Source organism: Myotis daubentonii, chromosome 13 (genome assembly GCF_963259705.1).
Source record: "Myotis daubentonii chromosome 13, mMyoDau2.1, whole genome shotgun sequence".
Taxonomy (NCBI): domain Eukaryota; kingdom Metazoa; phylum Chordata; class Mammalia; order Chiroptera; family Vespertilionidae; genus Myotis; species Myotis daubentonii.
The window spans coordinates 16,709,812-16,726,176 of record NC_081852.1 but is presented as its reverse complement, the minus strand read 5'-3'; the positions used below and the strand labels follow the sequence as shown (position 1 = coordinate 16,726,176).

Genomic DNA, 16,365 nt, shown 5'->3' with positions numbered 1-16,365 from the left:
GACATCAGGCAAATCACTTAACCTCTCTGGTCCTCAGTTTCCTCACCCACTGCAAACGGAGATGACGATATTACCTTTCTCACAGGTTCCTGTGAGAATTAGAAAATATGCAAGTGATTGTAGTAATTCCTATCATCATGGAAGGCAGCCCTAGGGCTTTGCACTACAGTGATTCACGTTCTCTCTTCTGGAAGTACAGAGGAAGCGTTCTAAGAGAAGCCACGGCATGTAAGTTTCACAGGCAGCTTTCATGCATTGGAGCTAGACCCAGGTTAGTCTGTGACCACTGCTCCCCCAGCCAGAAGGGGGCCCAGCTTTCTCATCCCGCCGGCAACATTTCCTCCAAGTACATGACATTCACTTTCCTATTGCCCTTTGGCCACGCCTTGTCCTGTTCTTCATCCCTCTCTCTGTGTCTTCTCAGTATTTGGCTACCCGGAATCCATGGAATAATCCAAGCCATCCCATTCCCCTGTCCCAAACACCTGGCCGAAGACACTGCCTCTGTTTCGGGCCCCAGAAGCGCAGCCTGGGAAATAGAAGGTCTGGATGGCTCCCTGTCCAGGCCGCCTCCAACAAGGGGGTTAGCAGATGGATTCCTCTCTGTGGCCGATTATTTTCCATGGCCCTTGGCCATGTGACCTTAGACCATGATCTTGTCAGTTCTCATAAACTAACCAGGAGTGGGCTGAGTCACACACAGAGAGGAAACCTCTGGGGGAAACAGCAGAGGCTGTGGGAGGAAGGAGAGCAGGCTGGGATCCTAAAGGCCATGGGAGCCTCACCCCTGTGCTCCCCACCTCAGAGCGGCTTTGGCATCACATGAAAGAAAGGAGAGGCGGCGAGCAACCATAGGACGGCTGGGCTGCAGGTGGGCTACTCTTCTGAATAAAATCTGGGGACTCAGCCCGAGGGGCTAACTGTCCCCAAGACCTCCCACTTGGAAAAACTGCCTTCCTTGGTCATTCCTGAAACCCCTGGTTGTTGACACCCAAGTCCCTGTTCTCAGGAGCCCCAATACATCATCACAAGCTACATTAGAGAAAAGTAGCTTTTCTCTGTGTCACACGCAGACGCACACCGCCCACCCCCACTGTTGGCTCCGGCTGTCCTGTGGGGGGTCAGGTGTGGAATATCGAGGAGAGCGCTGGAGGACGCCCTTGATACGGTGTTGACTGGGAAGGTGTTCTGGGGATGTGAAGGGAAATGTTTACATTCTGCCAAACACACACTGAAAATGAGGTGCCGAGGAAGTCTTCTCTGCTCCGATACTCTAAAATGGGGTGTTACCTAAACAAACCCCCGAGCTTCTTGGCCCAAATTTCTTTTACTCTAAATAATCTTTGGATTTCAAAGTTGTGTGTCTCCGTGGCTTTGGGTGACAAGTTACCTTGAGTTCTCCGAGGATGCATTTTTAAAAGGGAGGTTATTCCTGAGTAACATACGCAACCATAAACCAATCCCTTAACCGTGTATATGTTTTAATTACTTTCTGAGCACTCACTTGACTAAATCCTCGGGAGCAGCATGCATGTAAGCAGGTCCGTGAGTCCAGCACATACATTCATGCATACACACAAACATGGGCGAAGCGTGCTAGTTTCAGAGCCTGAACTCTATCTTTCAACAAAGTTTAGCTGCTTTCCTTTTGCAAATGCATTTAATTTTATCTGGAAACTTTCTGACGTTAGAAATAGAACAACTGTAGTTTCTCATTATGTTTGCTGCCAGAACCCATGCTTGGTTGCTCAACTAAAGACCTTATATTGCTAATTACTACCACATGCCCGTATCCCAAGCGCAAGGGAACTTATTGATTCTGACAGCCCATTCTCTCAACACTGAATTCCAAATGAAAACTCAAATTTTGGCCAAACATAACATTTCATCAATCTTGTTCTACTGACTGGAAAAACAACATCAAACAAAGGGTGCTAATGGCCCTCTATTACCGTGCCTTTCCCATGCTTATATTTTCTGATGAAAGATCTAAGTGACCAAGGGCTTCTTTAAACTACTTAGTAATTAGCTTTTGAACCAGGAAACAATGCGCAAAGTGCACAGTCCCCGTGCTGATGACAGAACCTGCTCTCTGTCCGCAGGGCCGGGGACACTGGGGACCCAGCGAGAACATTAAAAGCAAAGTGCACATTTTCATAAAGGGAACAGGAAAAAAGAGACGGGGGGTGGGGGGGGGGGGAGGGAAGTAAGCAGGCTAGCTGCGGTGATAAAAGATTACAGAGACGGAGGCAGAACAAAAGCCGCAGGAGCCTGTGATCTGAAGTCATCACCGTGAGGGGGTTGGAGTGGAAATGCCACGGCAGAAAGCGCCTGGATGATCAGACCAGGCCGGGGGTGAGCGCTGGTCTGAGGGCCTGAGCCGGTCACCGGTCACCGGTCACCAAAAGCTGTCAACCACCAGGCCCACCCACACTGGGGTTGGGAAACTAATTGTGGGTGAAGGGGATTTTGCCTGGAGCGAGAGTCAAGATATATTTTCAACCTGGACTTCAGGGCAATTGACTTTACTGCCTCCTTCGGGAGCAGTGATAGGAACACGCCGGCTGGGACAGCGGGTGGGGGGCCAACCCGGCCCTGCCCTCGGAAGGCCGTCTGCTTTATGGCGACCTGTCCACACTTGAAGGCAGAACCGAGAGAGAAGCTGTTTTCCTCTTGGCATGGAGCACATGACCAATGGAATCTCCAGACGTATTTGGCCTTTTGGATGCAGCCAGTGGCCCAGAAATCAGAGCAGCTTGGTTCTAATCTCATTCAGGCTGTTAGGGGAATAGGAGAGCAGGGCTCCATCAGCGGGGAGGTGGAGGCACGGGCTGGCTCCAGGAGCAGGTGCCAACTGGCTCCCTCTCAGCCACTGTCCTTTGTTCCTTTGAAAGGAAACTGGTGTCCTGTGGGCAGTTCAAGAAAGTGAGCCCTGTTTTACCCGCCTCCTCATCTTCTGAAGGGATGACGGGACACCCGAGCGCGGGGTGAGCTGGAACCACCTCAGAGAGGGGGTCCGCGCATCTACTGGGACTGCAGGGCGAGGAGGAGGCAGCGAGGATGGAGGGGACATCATGCTGCTGGTTTGATTTTCTCTTAAAAAACAGAATCGGCTATTTAAGAGTTTATCTGAAAATGAATGAAAGAAGCCTCGTTCCAATGCAGGAACTTCTGTAATAGGGAAGGGGAAAGAGTGATGGAAAGATTCCGCGTCTAGATCGGGTGGGAGTGACTGGCTGTGCACACCGGCGCAAATGTCCTGAGCTGAATGAGAAAGATGCGTGTGTACCTCTTACTCCATGGAAGTTAAAACAGAAAACAAAACCTCAGAAGCAAAGCTATGCCCAAGAAAAGTCCTTTTTAAAAAGGGATGGATGGTTGCTGCCTGCCCGGCCTCCCTCCAGCAGGGTCCGGAGAGATGGCGGCAGGCAGAGCACTGCGAGCTGAGGTCCGGCCATGTACTCGGAGGGAAATCTCTGCTGGATCAGGGACTCACATACTGATAACGTGATCTGAGCACACGTTGAAAGAGAGCTCATGGAGAACACATTCGTATATGGAAAGCCAAACAAAGGACACTTCGGCCTTAGCATGTGGTGTCCTGAAAATCAGAAACATATTACTTCTTGCCCACAAGGAATTGCAAGGGAGTAATGAATCCCTGTGAGGATAAGCTCTGTGCCTCCCGGCTAAAGAGAACTGGTTCCTGGTGGCCATGCCTTATAGCAGGCCAGGTGACCTTGACCTTGCCTCCCTGACAATTCCTTGCTGGAGTAAGATCTCACGTTACTGCTGCACAGAACCCCATAAAATGGCATCATCTTAGTGTGGGGGACCAGAGTGTAACCACCGAGCCAGTTGGTGTGAGGAATGAATGAGCATGGTTTACTTGTTAGGGACCAGAACAGAAAATACAGGCCCGGTGATAGCTGGACCCCTTCCAGGATCAGCCCACGTCTCTTGGAAAGATGCGTGGGGGGGAAGCGGTGAGTGAGAACAGGGCTGGGCGGCTGGTCCCACTGTGACAACCCGGGTAACATCACACCCCACCCAGAGCGTGGCCCTTCCCTCACAGAGACGCCCGGGTGGGTCGGAGCAGGCAGGACTCCTGGAAGCCACTCAACCACATCTTTTCTGGTGCAGCCGACTTACTTTCTGCCTCCATGTTTGTTAAAAGTCCCGCCGAATTTATTCCGATTCAGGATGAGAGCAGCAATTTCGGGCACGTAGCGGGCAAACATTGCCTACATGCATGAAACAAAGAAACAAGAGCCAAAAAAAACAATGGCATGCAGAGAGGACCCCGCAGCGGAGGCAGCAGACCTCTGGATACTTACTTTCTTCCACTAACCGCACTATAGGAGCCCCCGTATTTCTTGCGGTTTCCTATTAACTCTATGATTTCAGGGACGTAGCTGGCAAACATGGCCTGAGGAGAAGATAGGAGACAGAAGAGAGACTAAAAAGACAGGCCAAAGGAAGGGGTGACCTTTTCAGAAGGGGGGGATGCTAAGATCTGAAAACACAAAGGGATTAGAACGGCGAAGGTACACACTAATACGCTGGATTATAAAAAAGGCACAAAAAGGGTAAGCTCCTGAAAACACACGAGGCAAAACAAACACCAGCCAGCCTAGACAACTGAAAAAATCACAGTTGCTACTGATACTGCCCAAAAGGCAACTATAAAGAGAAAAATACAAAGGAGACAGGGATAAATAAGTTGACATCTAGCTCTTCTTCCTGAAGAGAAATAAGTAAGGGGGATGCATGCTGGGGAAATTACACACTTACACAGGCACGCACACTCATGTGCACACACGTGCACACATGCACACTCAGATTACTGCAGGGAAAGACCTTTCTAGTTAAAATCTAAAGGACAACCAATGCCTATGGATGATTAAAGATAATAAACACCAAAGAAAGGTTAAAATAATACAAACCTTTGCATTTAAAAAAATCACTAAAAAGCACACAAGGTAAATCAAGGAAATCACATGGGACGAAAGGATAGCGAGGAGAAACACGCATCTGCCATGTTTTGTCCAACAAACAATGCGCCTGTGGCTGGATAACCGGGACCTCACAGACACTGTGGGAACACCTGGTTGACGCACACACACACACATGTACATTTACATACATTTTTGAATGTATATGCCCTATGCATACAAAACAGAGAGATGAGTATGCATAGAGTAAATGTGTGTGTGTGGTGTACATATCTGAAAGTGGTGTGTGAAGTAGGATTTTCATCATTTATCTCACACACAGAAAAAATTGAATCTTAGCCCAGCCAGTGTGGCTCAGTAGTTGAGAGTCAACCTATGAGCCAGGAGGTCACAGTTTAATTCCAGTCAGGGCACATGCCCGGGTTATGGGCTCCATCCCCAGTGGGGGGTGTGCAGGAGGCAACCAATCAATGATTCTCTCTCATCATTAATGTTTCTTCTATCTCTCTCTCTCCCTCTCGCTTCCTCTCTAAAATAAATAAAAATTTATTTTTTTAAAAAAATCAAAAGTTAGAGCAAGCTGCTTTGAGAGACAAAATGCAGCCACAGCCACTGTGTTGCCAAATGTCCCTTGAAAATGACAGCATAACCGACCATTATGATCTGCATAGAGCAGAAAAGCAAACAGGGAAACTTGCTGACTTACAAGGGGAAGAAAAAATACCCCAGGTGCCGCACGGGGTGACATCCACCTGGACAAGACCAGTGGGCCTCCATCTCCGACGTGGGGACCCCACTCTTTAGGGCAGGCCCCAGCCACAGTGTTTGTTGGAAGTTTGGGGGGACCGTCAAGGGGCGGGAGAGCTCTTGAAACCGCAAACTGTCTATGGAGTATCGACAGCATCCACCAGGGTCAGGGGACAGCAGCTGTCCTTGCAGAATGTCAGATACTGAATTACATTACTAAGGGACAGACACTCACTTAGTAAGTGAGCAGCACTTTCTTAAGACAATTAGGTTTGCTCCTGGCTAAATGGCTGGCCCTGACAAGGGCAACACGCCTGGGTCTCTGGGAAACAAGTTAATACACCTAAGAAATATGCAGACAAGTCACCCTCACACTCGGACCAACTTAGCCTGATTGTAACACTAAGGCAATCGCTTGCTTCTAGCACAGAAACACACTATCAAAATACAAAGCTTCTGGGGATGGATAATAGAAGATATTAATGACCATAAAAATCAGCATCATAACAAAGAGCTTTTACCAGTCCCCCGAGGATGAAGAAGACCATGAAGAGGCGCCCGAGCGTGGTTTTCGCATAAACATCCCCGTAGCCAACAGTGGACATGGTGACCATGAGCAAGTAGACACATTCCCAGTACGTAAGCGCCTGGTTGTTTTGGAAATTTTCCCATGGGTCCCCTGAATTCTCCACCTAGAGAAGGGGACAGGGGAAAAGAAGGGAATATTATGCTAGCGATATATATCCTATATAATAAAAGCTTAATATGCTAAGTGTCCGGTCCTCGGTTCAACCTATCAAAGCGTAATCTGATAATGATATGCTAAGGCAGCTCAACTGCTCTCTATGGTGTGCACTGACCACCAGGGGGCAGACAGTCAACTGGTTGACCAGTCGCTATGACGTGCACTGACCATCGGGGGGCAGACGCTCCACCTGGCAGGTTAGCTTGCTGCTGGGGTCCAGCTGATCAGATTGAACAAGATGGGCTGGATACGCCCTGGAGCCCTCCCATGGTCCCTCCCCGGCTGGCCAACCTCCCACACCCCTCCCCAGGTCCGACTGTGCACCAGTGGGGTCCCTCGGCCTGGCCTGTGCCCTCTCACAATCTGGGCTGAGGGACCACCCCCCTGCCCTGAGTGTACAGATTTCATGCACCGGGCCTCTAGGATATATATAATTAGCCAGGAGCACAGAAGCTCCAGCAGGATGTTTTGGAGGGGTGGCCCCTCAACCTCAGTGTTGGCCGTCTGGGCTGGGTTCTGTGAGGGACGACTGAGCAGGTAGCAGGGAGTGGTAGGAGCACAATCATGCATTGGAAGTAAATGACCCCAGTCCGTTTTCCCTTCACATTGTTAAAGCTCTGACACCAGCTGCATGTTAAGGCCTTGCTCTGGCCTCACTTTATGACATTCCCATCAAGGAAGGGGCCAGAGAGTCCTGCCCTGCCCTTTCTCAGCGAGTTCCTGCTCGGTCTCCCAGCGCCCCCCTCACAGGCTCCCAAAGAAAATCTAGGGCCTCCCGCAGAGGGTTCCTCCTTTCATCACCCCGCCATGGGCCTGGCTCCTCCAGATCTCACGCCCAAACCCCCAGCAGCATCTCCTGGGGTCTGGCTCGGCTCCCTGCTTTGCAGATCCTCAGCAATGGCTCCACCCTGCGAACCACAGGCGGTTCCCGGGAGCACGGAAGGGGGCCCATGAGAACAGTTTGCTTTTGCACGACTCTTTAGGCCCAGGGCTAGCAAACATTTTCTGTAAAGAGCCAGAGAGTAAGTGCTTTTAGCTTTGCGGGCCATGCAGTGTCTGATTTCTGTGGGGACACCTCAGCTCTGTATTGGTGGGTGAAACCGGCCAGAGGTAACACTGAAACTGAGGGAGCGGGTCAGGTTTGCAGACCTGTGGCCCAGGCTGCAGTGTGCCCGTCTCTGCTTTAAATGTCACAAACACTTTCAGGCCTCTCATCACATCTGATCTGCCAACAAAGCCGTGAGGCAGGCAGGAGAGGCACTGTAGATACTTTCAGGAGAGTGGGAGAGACGGCGGCTGGGACTCCCGGACCAGTGCCTGTGATCTCTCAGTGTGGCCAGTGCAAGGGCAGGCCCCAGGCCCACAGGTCCACAGACCCCAGACCTCCATCTCTGCCTCTCCAGAAAGCTCCCAGACCTGCCTGGTCCACACATCACCCGTCCTCAGCTCACACATCGCCCATCCTCAGCGTGCCCTTTCTATGGAAGGTCCTGGTGCTCCTCTCAGCAGGAAGGTGAGGTCACTGGCTATTGAAAATGACTAACCCATCCCTATCTGCGATGCAAGCACTTGGCAGAATTAGGGTGATCATCGAAGGGTGATTTCAGCCAAGAATCCCATCAGCATAAAAAAGTAGGTGGGGAACCTTCAGATCTAGTGACTGAATGAGAGCTTGGCTTCCACTGGGCTGTGCTCCACGGGGTGAAAATCAGGTAAGTCCCAATGATAAGCAGCTAAATGCCAGCTTCCACCCCTGAGGCAGAGAGGGGCTCCGCTACGGAGGGGCACCCCTACTCAAAGCTTCAGAGTCAGATAAGGTTCTTTCAGGGGTAACAGTTTGTGTTGGTCTCAAACAGGCTCCCTACAATAGCTGTGTTCCCTAAAAGCAGAAGTCTTCCCTGAGGGGGTGAGAACAGCTTCACTTTAGTACAAGGCTTTTAAAGAATCGCTCATTTATAAGAATTAACTTTTTTTTTTTTGAGATACAGAATAACTTGACAAGTCATCAGGCAAGAGAACCAAAGGTGGCTTTTTGTAAGGGGGAAGTGAAAAGAAATTGAGGGATCTGAATGTGTTGTTTACAAAGATGTGGGGCAAACTTCCAACCATGTCCCCAAGATATTTTCAGGCGTTTGCTGAGGGAGCATTGCCATCTTGTGGCTCATTGGGGATATTGCAGACAGAGTGAAAATGAACCGAAGTCCCAGGGCACAACCTGGGAGCTGGAAAACGCAGGATTCTAGTGCAAACTTTACTCACCACTGGAACCAGTTTGGGGGAAAGGGTTGGAAACCCAGGCAACGGTGCAGTTGCTTCTTCTTTTCTTACGCTGGACAGCTGGGCTTAAGTTTCTCCACAGTGAGAAGCAATGCAGGTACTAAAATGACTCAGAGGCTTGGCCAGGAAAGCCAGAGCTAAGGCATCCGAGAGGCTACTTACCAAATGGATGAACCCGGCTGCGGTGAGCCACGTGCTGATAAATATGGAGAGCAGATTCACCAGCTTGATGGAATTACTGTGCGGAGACAACAAGCAAAAGCCCGGGTTACATCACAAGTCCCTGCTGGGGCTGCCTCTTCAGCGGACAGGAAGCTCGGCTCTGGCTCCCAGCGCTTCTCTCACTCCCCGGGGAATGCCCCGAAGGTGGCGTAAGTGGACCAGGCCAGAGCCTGTAGGAAGGTCACATCAGGGCTACTGAAAGGTGCCCCTAAGTAAACCCTCCAGTTGTGCTCAAGGTTTTTATTATTATTATTAACTTTTATTTTGAAAGTCTTTCAATCTACAGGAATAATGGAAGAACAGTATAACGAACCTTATATGCCTCTCACCTAGCCCAGTGGTCGGCAAACTCATTAGTCAACAGAGCCAAATATCAACAGTACAACGATTGAAATTTCTTTTGAGAACCAAATTTTTTAAACTTAAACTATACAGTTAGGTACATTGTTATTAACTTAATTAGGGTACTCCTAAACTGGCCTTTGCTAAAAACGTCTTCAATCTGATTGAGGTACGTTCGCTGAGGTCGACCCCTTCCAACTCTCCCATCCACACTCGTCTTGTATACTTGTTTCGTCTATCTCCTTTCGTTCATCCTCTCTATATGTCCAAACCATCTCAACATATCTTTCTCAATCCTCAACACTACATCTTCTTTCACTCCACAGTGTTCCCTGTATGTGCACGCCCGCACGTGGTATTTTGTGGAAGAGCCACACTCAAGGGGCCAAAGAGCCGCATGTGGCTCTCGAGCCACGGTTTGCTGACCACTGACCTAGACTGACTAATTAATATTTTGTCACCTCATTTGCTTTTCTTTCTTCTCTCTCTCTCTCTCTCTCTCTCTCTCTCTCTCTCTCTCTCTCTCTCTCTCTCTTTCTTTTTTTGACTGAACCACTTGCAAGTAGACTGTAGACATCATGATTCAACCCCCTAAGTACTTCAGCATTCAACAGCCAAGACAGACATTGTGCAGCACAATCCCAATAGAACAGCTGTGCCTCAGAGAGTTAACAGGAATTCAGTAAGGTCCTGGAACACGCACTCCCTGTTTAAGTTTCCCCATGTATTGATCTTTGCATTTTTGTCACCCTGATCCAGGAACTACCAAGGTTCATGCGTTGTGTTTGGTTAATATGTTGCTTTAATCCAGGGGTCAAGAAAGTTTCTGTAAAGGGTCAGGCAGTAAATATCTTGGGCATTGTGGGTCATAGAGTCCCCGTTACAACTCCTCAAAGCTGCACTGTAGGATTAGAGCAGCCTGAGACACATGGAAAGGAATGGAGGTGGACAGGTGCCAATAAAACTTTATTTACAAAGCAGGCATGGGCTGCTATGGGCTATATAATTTGCTAATCCCTGCTCTATCCTCCTTTCACCTATACTTCCTTTTTTGTTTGTTTTTCCTGACATTTAATCTCTGTGCACCAGCTCAGCTGTCTTATAGAACACCCCAAATTATGGATTTGTCTGATTGGTTCCCCATGATTAGATCCTGTTAGAGTATCTGCCTCCAGTGGCATCACATCAGGAAATCCCAACTCAGTCACACAGGTGTAGTCACTTGGTTACCATGGGAACATCAAGTCTCTCCAGAAAAGGTGTCCTTTGTAATTCATCTGCAATCTATGCCCTGAGACTCTGAGACCATAAGAGTATCCTGCTCCCCAACAACCTGATATCTAACTAAAGGCCCAGTGCACGAAATTGGTGCACTGATTGGGTTCCTAGCGGCTGCTGGCTGGGGCCTCCCTCCCTTCCCCTGGCCGACCCTAACCCCTGGTTAAACTCCCAGACGAACTTCCGGTTGAGGGGACAATTTGCATACTACGCTTTTATTATATAGATAATGTCAGCACTCACCCATGTTCCCTGAGTGGGTCAACTGGAACTCACTACATTTTAAGCTCCCTGAGAGGAGCCTTGTCTGTCTGGGTTCCAGAAGCAGTGAGTCCCTGGTGCACAGTATGACTTCTATGAATATGTACTGAGTGAAATGGTCTCTTCCTCTGCCATCTCTATCCCACTAAGAGTAAGGGTCATCCTGTCCACTCCCACTGGCAAAGAGCTCCCTGAATGCTGCTGCCAGCAGGTCACTTCCTGCCCACAGGCTCCCTGCTGAGTGAAATGCTGTGCCCCACCTCTGTCCTCCCATTCCCAGCACCATCTGAGGCTCTAGGCCAGCCGTGGGCAAACTACGGCCCGTTTGAAATGAATAAAAATAAAAAGAAAAAAGACCGTACCCTTTTATGTAATGATGTTTACTTTGAATTTATATTAGTTCACACAAACACTCCATCCATGCTTTTGTTCCGGCCGTCCGGTCCAGTTTAAGAACCCATTGTGGCCCTCGAGTCAAAAAGTTTGCCCACCCCTGCTCTAGGCTCTTCTTTCACACTATCCCTTCCTGCTCACGATGCCTCTGTTTATTACTTGGCAGGAACGTCCTTCCCTCTACCCAAGTCTTTTCTTCAAAACCTGGTTCAATCCATCTCCCTCTGCATGCAAAGTGGCTCCTCCTCTTGGCTCTTACCACGCAGCCACTTGGTCATTGATCCCACTGGCTTAGACATCTTTTGCAATGTGATTGTGGGCGGCTATTTGACTCTGATACCTAACAGCACCCTGTAGGAAAGAACTCTATTTTTATCTCTTCAAGTCCCCCCTACTGGTCCAACACAACCCCCAGGGTGGTTCACCCATCATTCCTGATTGATCTCTGCCTCTTCCCTACTCTCTCTCTCTCTCAAGGGGAACCAACATTTAAATTCTAAGTGTTTAAGATCATCGTAATAGAAACGGCTAACACTTTTTTATTAAGCACCCCACCATACTAAGTGCTTCACATATATTAACTCATCTAATCTTCATAATGACTATACGAGGTCATCCAGAGGTCAAGAAACTGACCCAGGCTCACACAGCAAGCAGCAGAGTTGGAATCTGGACCCAGGCTGCATGTCTGCAGGGCCTGCCCGCTTGGCCACACACTACAGAGCACCAGTCACATTAGAAAGCCTCCCAGATTGCTGACAAAACTGGGCTTCACCCACACTCTGAGCATAGGAGATGAAAAAGGGTGGGAGAGTCCTGCCCCAAGGGGAAGTCTGTCTCAACATATTGATTAACTTCTACACCTGTCACGGAAAAGAATGGAGAGGAAAATCCTAGTGACCACATCTCTCCTGGGGCCCCACGTGGAGGAATGTTGATGGGGCTGTGGCCCACGGGGTAGCCAGGGCTGCAGGAGGAGCCCGCCCTGGAGGTCGGTGCCAGGATGGGCATGATGCCAGTGTCCAGCTTTCCTTTTCCCTCAATCTCTTCCCTTTTACATAACTGAGCAGAGGATCATGATCTTAGTTTTCTAGAGTTGGTTCTGACAGTTCAGGAAAAGAATGAGCAGATATTTTCACTTTTGTGGGCAAGAATGATCTTTTGAAGTGTGTACAACAACTTCCTTATGGTTCAAAACCAGACTAGAGAAACAACAAAGCCCACTCTATCTTTATCTTTCTTGGTCATTTCTAGCATGCCGGATTACAATAATGGCCTACAATAATGGCCAACTTTTATTGCGACATTATTATGTTCTAGGCACTGTACTGAGTTCTTCATTTTCTTCAGAGTTTTCCATCTATACAGAGTTTCCCTTTGATGCAGGTGCTATCACTGTTCCCACAACCCAGGTAAGGAAACTGAGGCTTGGCGAGTAAGCAGCTTCCTGGGGAAACATGGGAGTAGGTGGTGGGGTCAGTATTCAAACCCAGGCCTGCCTGACCAGAGCAACATGGAAGGGCAGTGCAGAGAGTTCCGGTGGACCGCTTTGCCTACCCCACATCTCTTCTTCTAGGGAAGCCCTGTGGATGGGCTGGGTGTCAATCAAAGGCCCCCACCTGTCCCTCCACTTGAGTGGCCTGAGCCAGGATGACCAATGGAGGAACTCCCAGCTCTAAGAGCGATGAGGTAGAGACTATTAGAAGCGGGAAAGAATCTTTCTCCTGAGACGTGGGCGTGCTCTAGCGGGCCACCTGCCCTGGAAAAAACCTGCCTTGGAATGAAATCCAAAAGACAAGGGATAGAGACAGAACCCTGACAAGAGCAACTGAACCCCTGAATCGGACATGCTCAGTTCCCTCTTGGACCCACAGTCAGCCAAGGCTAGTGCGAGGTGGACTCTGTCATGTGCAGCTAAAAGCCATGTGCCTACAATAGATGTCCAACATGCTCTTGGAAAACCCAACATTGATCGGGTCTATAGGTCAGGTCTGGGACTGTCCATCTGTGGAAAGAGGGTGGATCCATACCACCTACTAGTGTGCTAACCAGTTAATCTGGACGCTCTGCTATGAATCTAGCACAGATCTGCCAAATCCTGGCCTCCATCCCCTTTTCCAGACACTAACTACCACAGGTCACACCTCACCTCTAAGTAGCTGCCGTAGCTGTGAAGGAAGACCCTGGCCCTCACAATGTGTAAAACCTCCCGTCTAAGCCTCTCCCTAGAACTGGCAGATACTGCAGCTCCTGCCCGTTGTTCCCCAGAGCAGCCGGCAGCTTCCTCACTGGCCTTGCAGAGGCTTCTCTCTGGAAGAACTGCCACCCCACCCAGATATCTGCCAAGTGGAAATAAGGCAAACGGATAAAAGGCACCCACCCAGTGAGCCACAGCAGGGGAGGCAACCCCGCAATCAGTGTGCTGAGCACACTGTCCGCTTCTCAATGGGAAGCCAAACCAGACAGAACCCTCCCGCCTCTGCCTGGTGAGCCCTGTAGAGTGCACTCTGACGGTGGAGAGTGAGAAACCCATGAACAGGTAGCCAGGGGCAAAGAGAGAGACCTCAGGTAAGCGGGTATAGTCCATTTTCTCAGAGCATAACTAAGTACCAAGTTGATGCATGTACAGACTCCCAGACCCTCAGTGCCTGAGCAAAGCAGTGTCCCACCAACAACCGTGTAGAGCAGCAGTTCTCAACCTGTGGGTCACGACCCCTTTGGCGGTCGAACGACCCTTTCACAGGGGTCGCCTAAGACCATCCTGCATATCAGATATTTACATTACGATTCATAACAGTAGCAACATGACAGTTATGAAGTAGCAACGAAAATAATTTTATGGTTGGGTCACAACATGAGGAACTGTATTTAAAGGGCCAGAAGGTTGAGAACCACTGGTGTAGAGCCTCTTGAGATAGATATTAAACTCTTGGAGTCTCTGATCCTCTTGGTGCTTTGGGAAAAAACCCATCTAAATACGGCAATGATCAATCTTTAAATGATTAGTCACTGCAATATCGATAGTGCTTCAGGGGGCTCTTGCTGTACATAGAACATTTAATCATTGTTGCTAAGAGAGTCCGTATTCAGCCCTGAAATCTGATTCCTTTTAGTATCAGCATCATTACAAATCCCTGGTCTTAGGTGTTTGTTTCCCAAGTTAAACTCCATGACCAGCAATCATCTAGATAGCTCTGTGTGAAAGACACAAGGTTAACTCTTGGTGACGTTCTCCATCCTCTGAAACCGGAACCTCACTGGGTTGCACAGGGCTCCTTGGAAGGGGGGTGGGAGGGTGATAGCAGAGATGGGGCTGTGTGCCCTGCATGGCCAAAGGGGCCACTGGACGTAGTCACAGACTTCATGGCCAAGCCCAGGGCTCTGAACCAAACATGGAGTTCCCAAAGGTTAGAACAGTTGGCACTATTCAGGTCCCAGCCCACTTCCATGCCCCAAGGGAGGAATGGATTGAGATCTTATTATGAGAACCTGACTCATCTGAGGAAAATTGGTCTCTGGGTTTTCCACGATCCTTTCTGGGTCTCTGCAGTTCTCAGGAGCAATTAGACAACTTCACGTGTGTGGGGGGGGGGGGGGGCGGGGGGGGGGGATGCAGCAAATCATCAAGGGCAGGCACGGATCTTCCTGTTCTTGTGATCAGTGTATCTTGTCCTCTTTGCCGTCAGTGTATGTAACAAGATGTGTTTGGATTAACACTGAAAATGCCATCCAGTCTCCATAAAAAAGTACATATTTGTCCCTGTTCTGCCCCTCCACTATCTCCCTCTCTATTTCTGGCTGAGGGCACCAATGCCCTTATTTTGTCTTATTGTGACCTTTGCTGGGCAGATGTAAGATACCGCCCCTGAAAAGTCCCCTGGACAGCACCACTCAGGTGAAGGTTCTGAACACGGAATGATGCGAAATCAAGTCTGTCCTTCTACCCCTTCAGCATCTCCAGCTCCCTCCTCTGCTCTGCCAACTCCCACTGCCTAAGGCCATTCCCTAACACTCTTGCCTGGACAACTGCTCCCAGACTGGTCTCATCCTCTGTGGTCTTTGATGCTTCAAACCCTCTCTTTATGTCAGTGGTTCTCAACCTTCCTAATGCCGCGACCCTTTAATACAGTTCCTCATGTTGTGGTGACCCCTAACCAAAAAATTATTTTTGTTGCTACTGCATAACTGTAACTTTGCTACTGTTATGAATCGTAATGTAAATATCTGATATGCAGGATGTATTTTCATTGTTACAAATTGAACGTAATTAAAGCATAGTGATTAATCACAAAACAATATGTAATTATATATGTGTTTTCCGATGGTCTTAGGCGGCCCCTGTGAAAGGGTCGTTCGACCCCCAAAGGGGCCGCGACCCACAGGTTGAGAACTGCTGCTTTATGTATTTGGAGCAATAGTGGATCTTCCCAAAACATAACTCTGATCACATTCTTCTGCTGAGGACCATTCAACCACTCCCTGCCCTCTGAGTCGAATCCATGACATTTGCTATTTGGCCTCTTCCTGTACAACCCTTAGAGACCCTATGGGATGCTCTATTTTAAAGACTTAACTTTGGAGCTATTTCCAAGGTTGTATATGTAGTACAGTGCTTTCAGTTCTCAAAATAGCCCCCTGATGTGTTTTGAGGTAAAAGGTGGTACATGTATATCATGGAATGCCATGTGCAAAAGAAAAGCAATGTAGTAGAATATTAGCAATGTTACCTCAACCATCGGTGGTATTGGAAAATTTTACTTTATCCTTTATGCTTTTCTATATTGTTGAGATATTTACAACAAGCATATATTACTTAGAGAAAACAGGCAGTTTTCCTTCTTTTAAAAGTTGCTAGGTGAGCCCTGGTCAGGTAGCTCAGTTGGTTAGAGCATCATCCTGATACTCCAAAGTTGCAGGTTTGATCCCCAGTCAGGTCACATACAAGAAACCAATGAATGCCTAAATAAGTGAATTAATCTCTCTCTCTCTCTCTCTCTCTCTCTCTCTCTCTCTCTCTCTCTCTCTTGCCCTCCCCCTTCCCTCCCTCTCAAAAAAAAACTTTAATTGCTAGCCAACCCATGGTGTATGTGTGTGTGTTCTATCCTTTTTTTAAAAAAAAAATCAACATATTTTTATTGATTCCAG

General features: G+C 48.7%; 1 protein-coding gene across 21 annotated transcripts in view; it reads right to left on the bottom strand.

Annotated features, from left to right (window-relative positions):
• The window catches only part of KCNMA1 (potassium calcium-activated channel subfamily M alpha 1), a 704,741-nt gene that overhangs the window by 217,735 nt on the left and 470,641 nt on the right, over window positions 1–16,365 (bottom strand). For all 21 annotated transcript variants that reach the window (XM_059662276.1, XM_059662282.1, XM_059662277.1 and 18 more), the window contains exons 7-9: window positions 8,887–8,962; window positions 6,224–6,394; window positions 4,338–4,429 (exon numbers count right to left, since the gene is read on the bottom strand). In XM_059662276.1, the coding sequence (XP_059518259.1) occupies window positions 4,338–4,429; window positions 6,224–6,394; window positions 8,887–8,962 (339 nt within the window). The remainder of the gene's footprint in view (window positions 1–4,337; window positions 4,430–6,223; window positions 6,395–8,886; window positions 8,963–16,365) is intronic.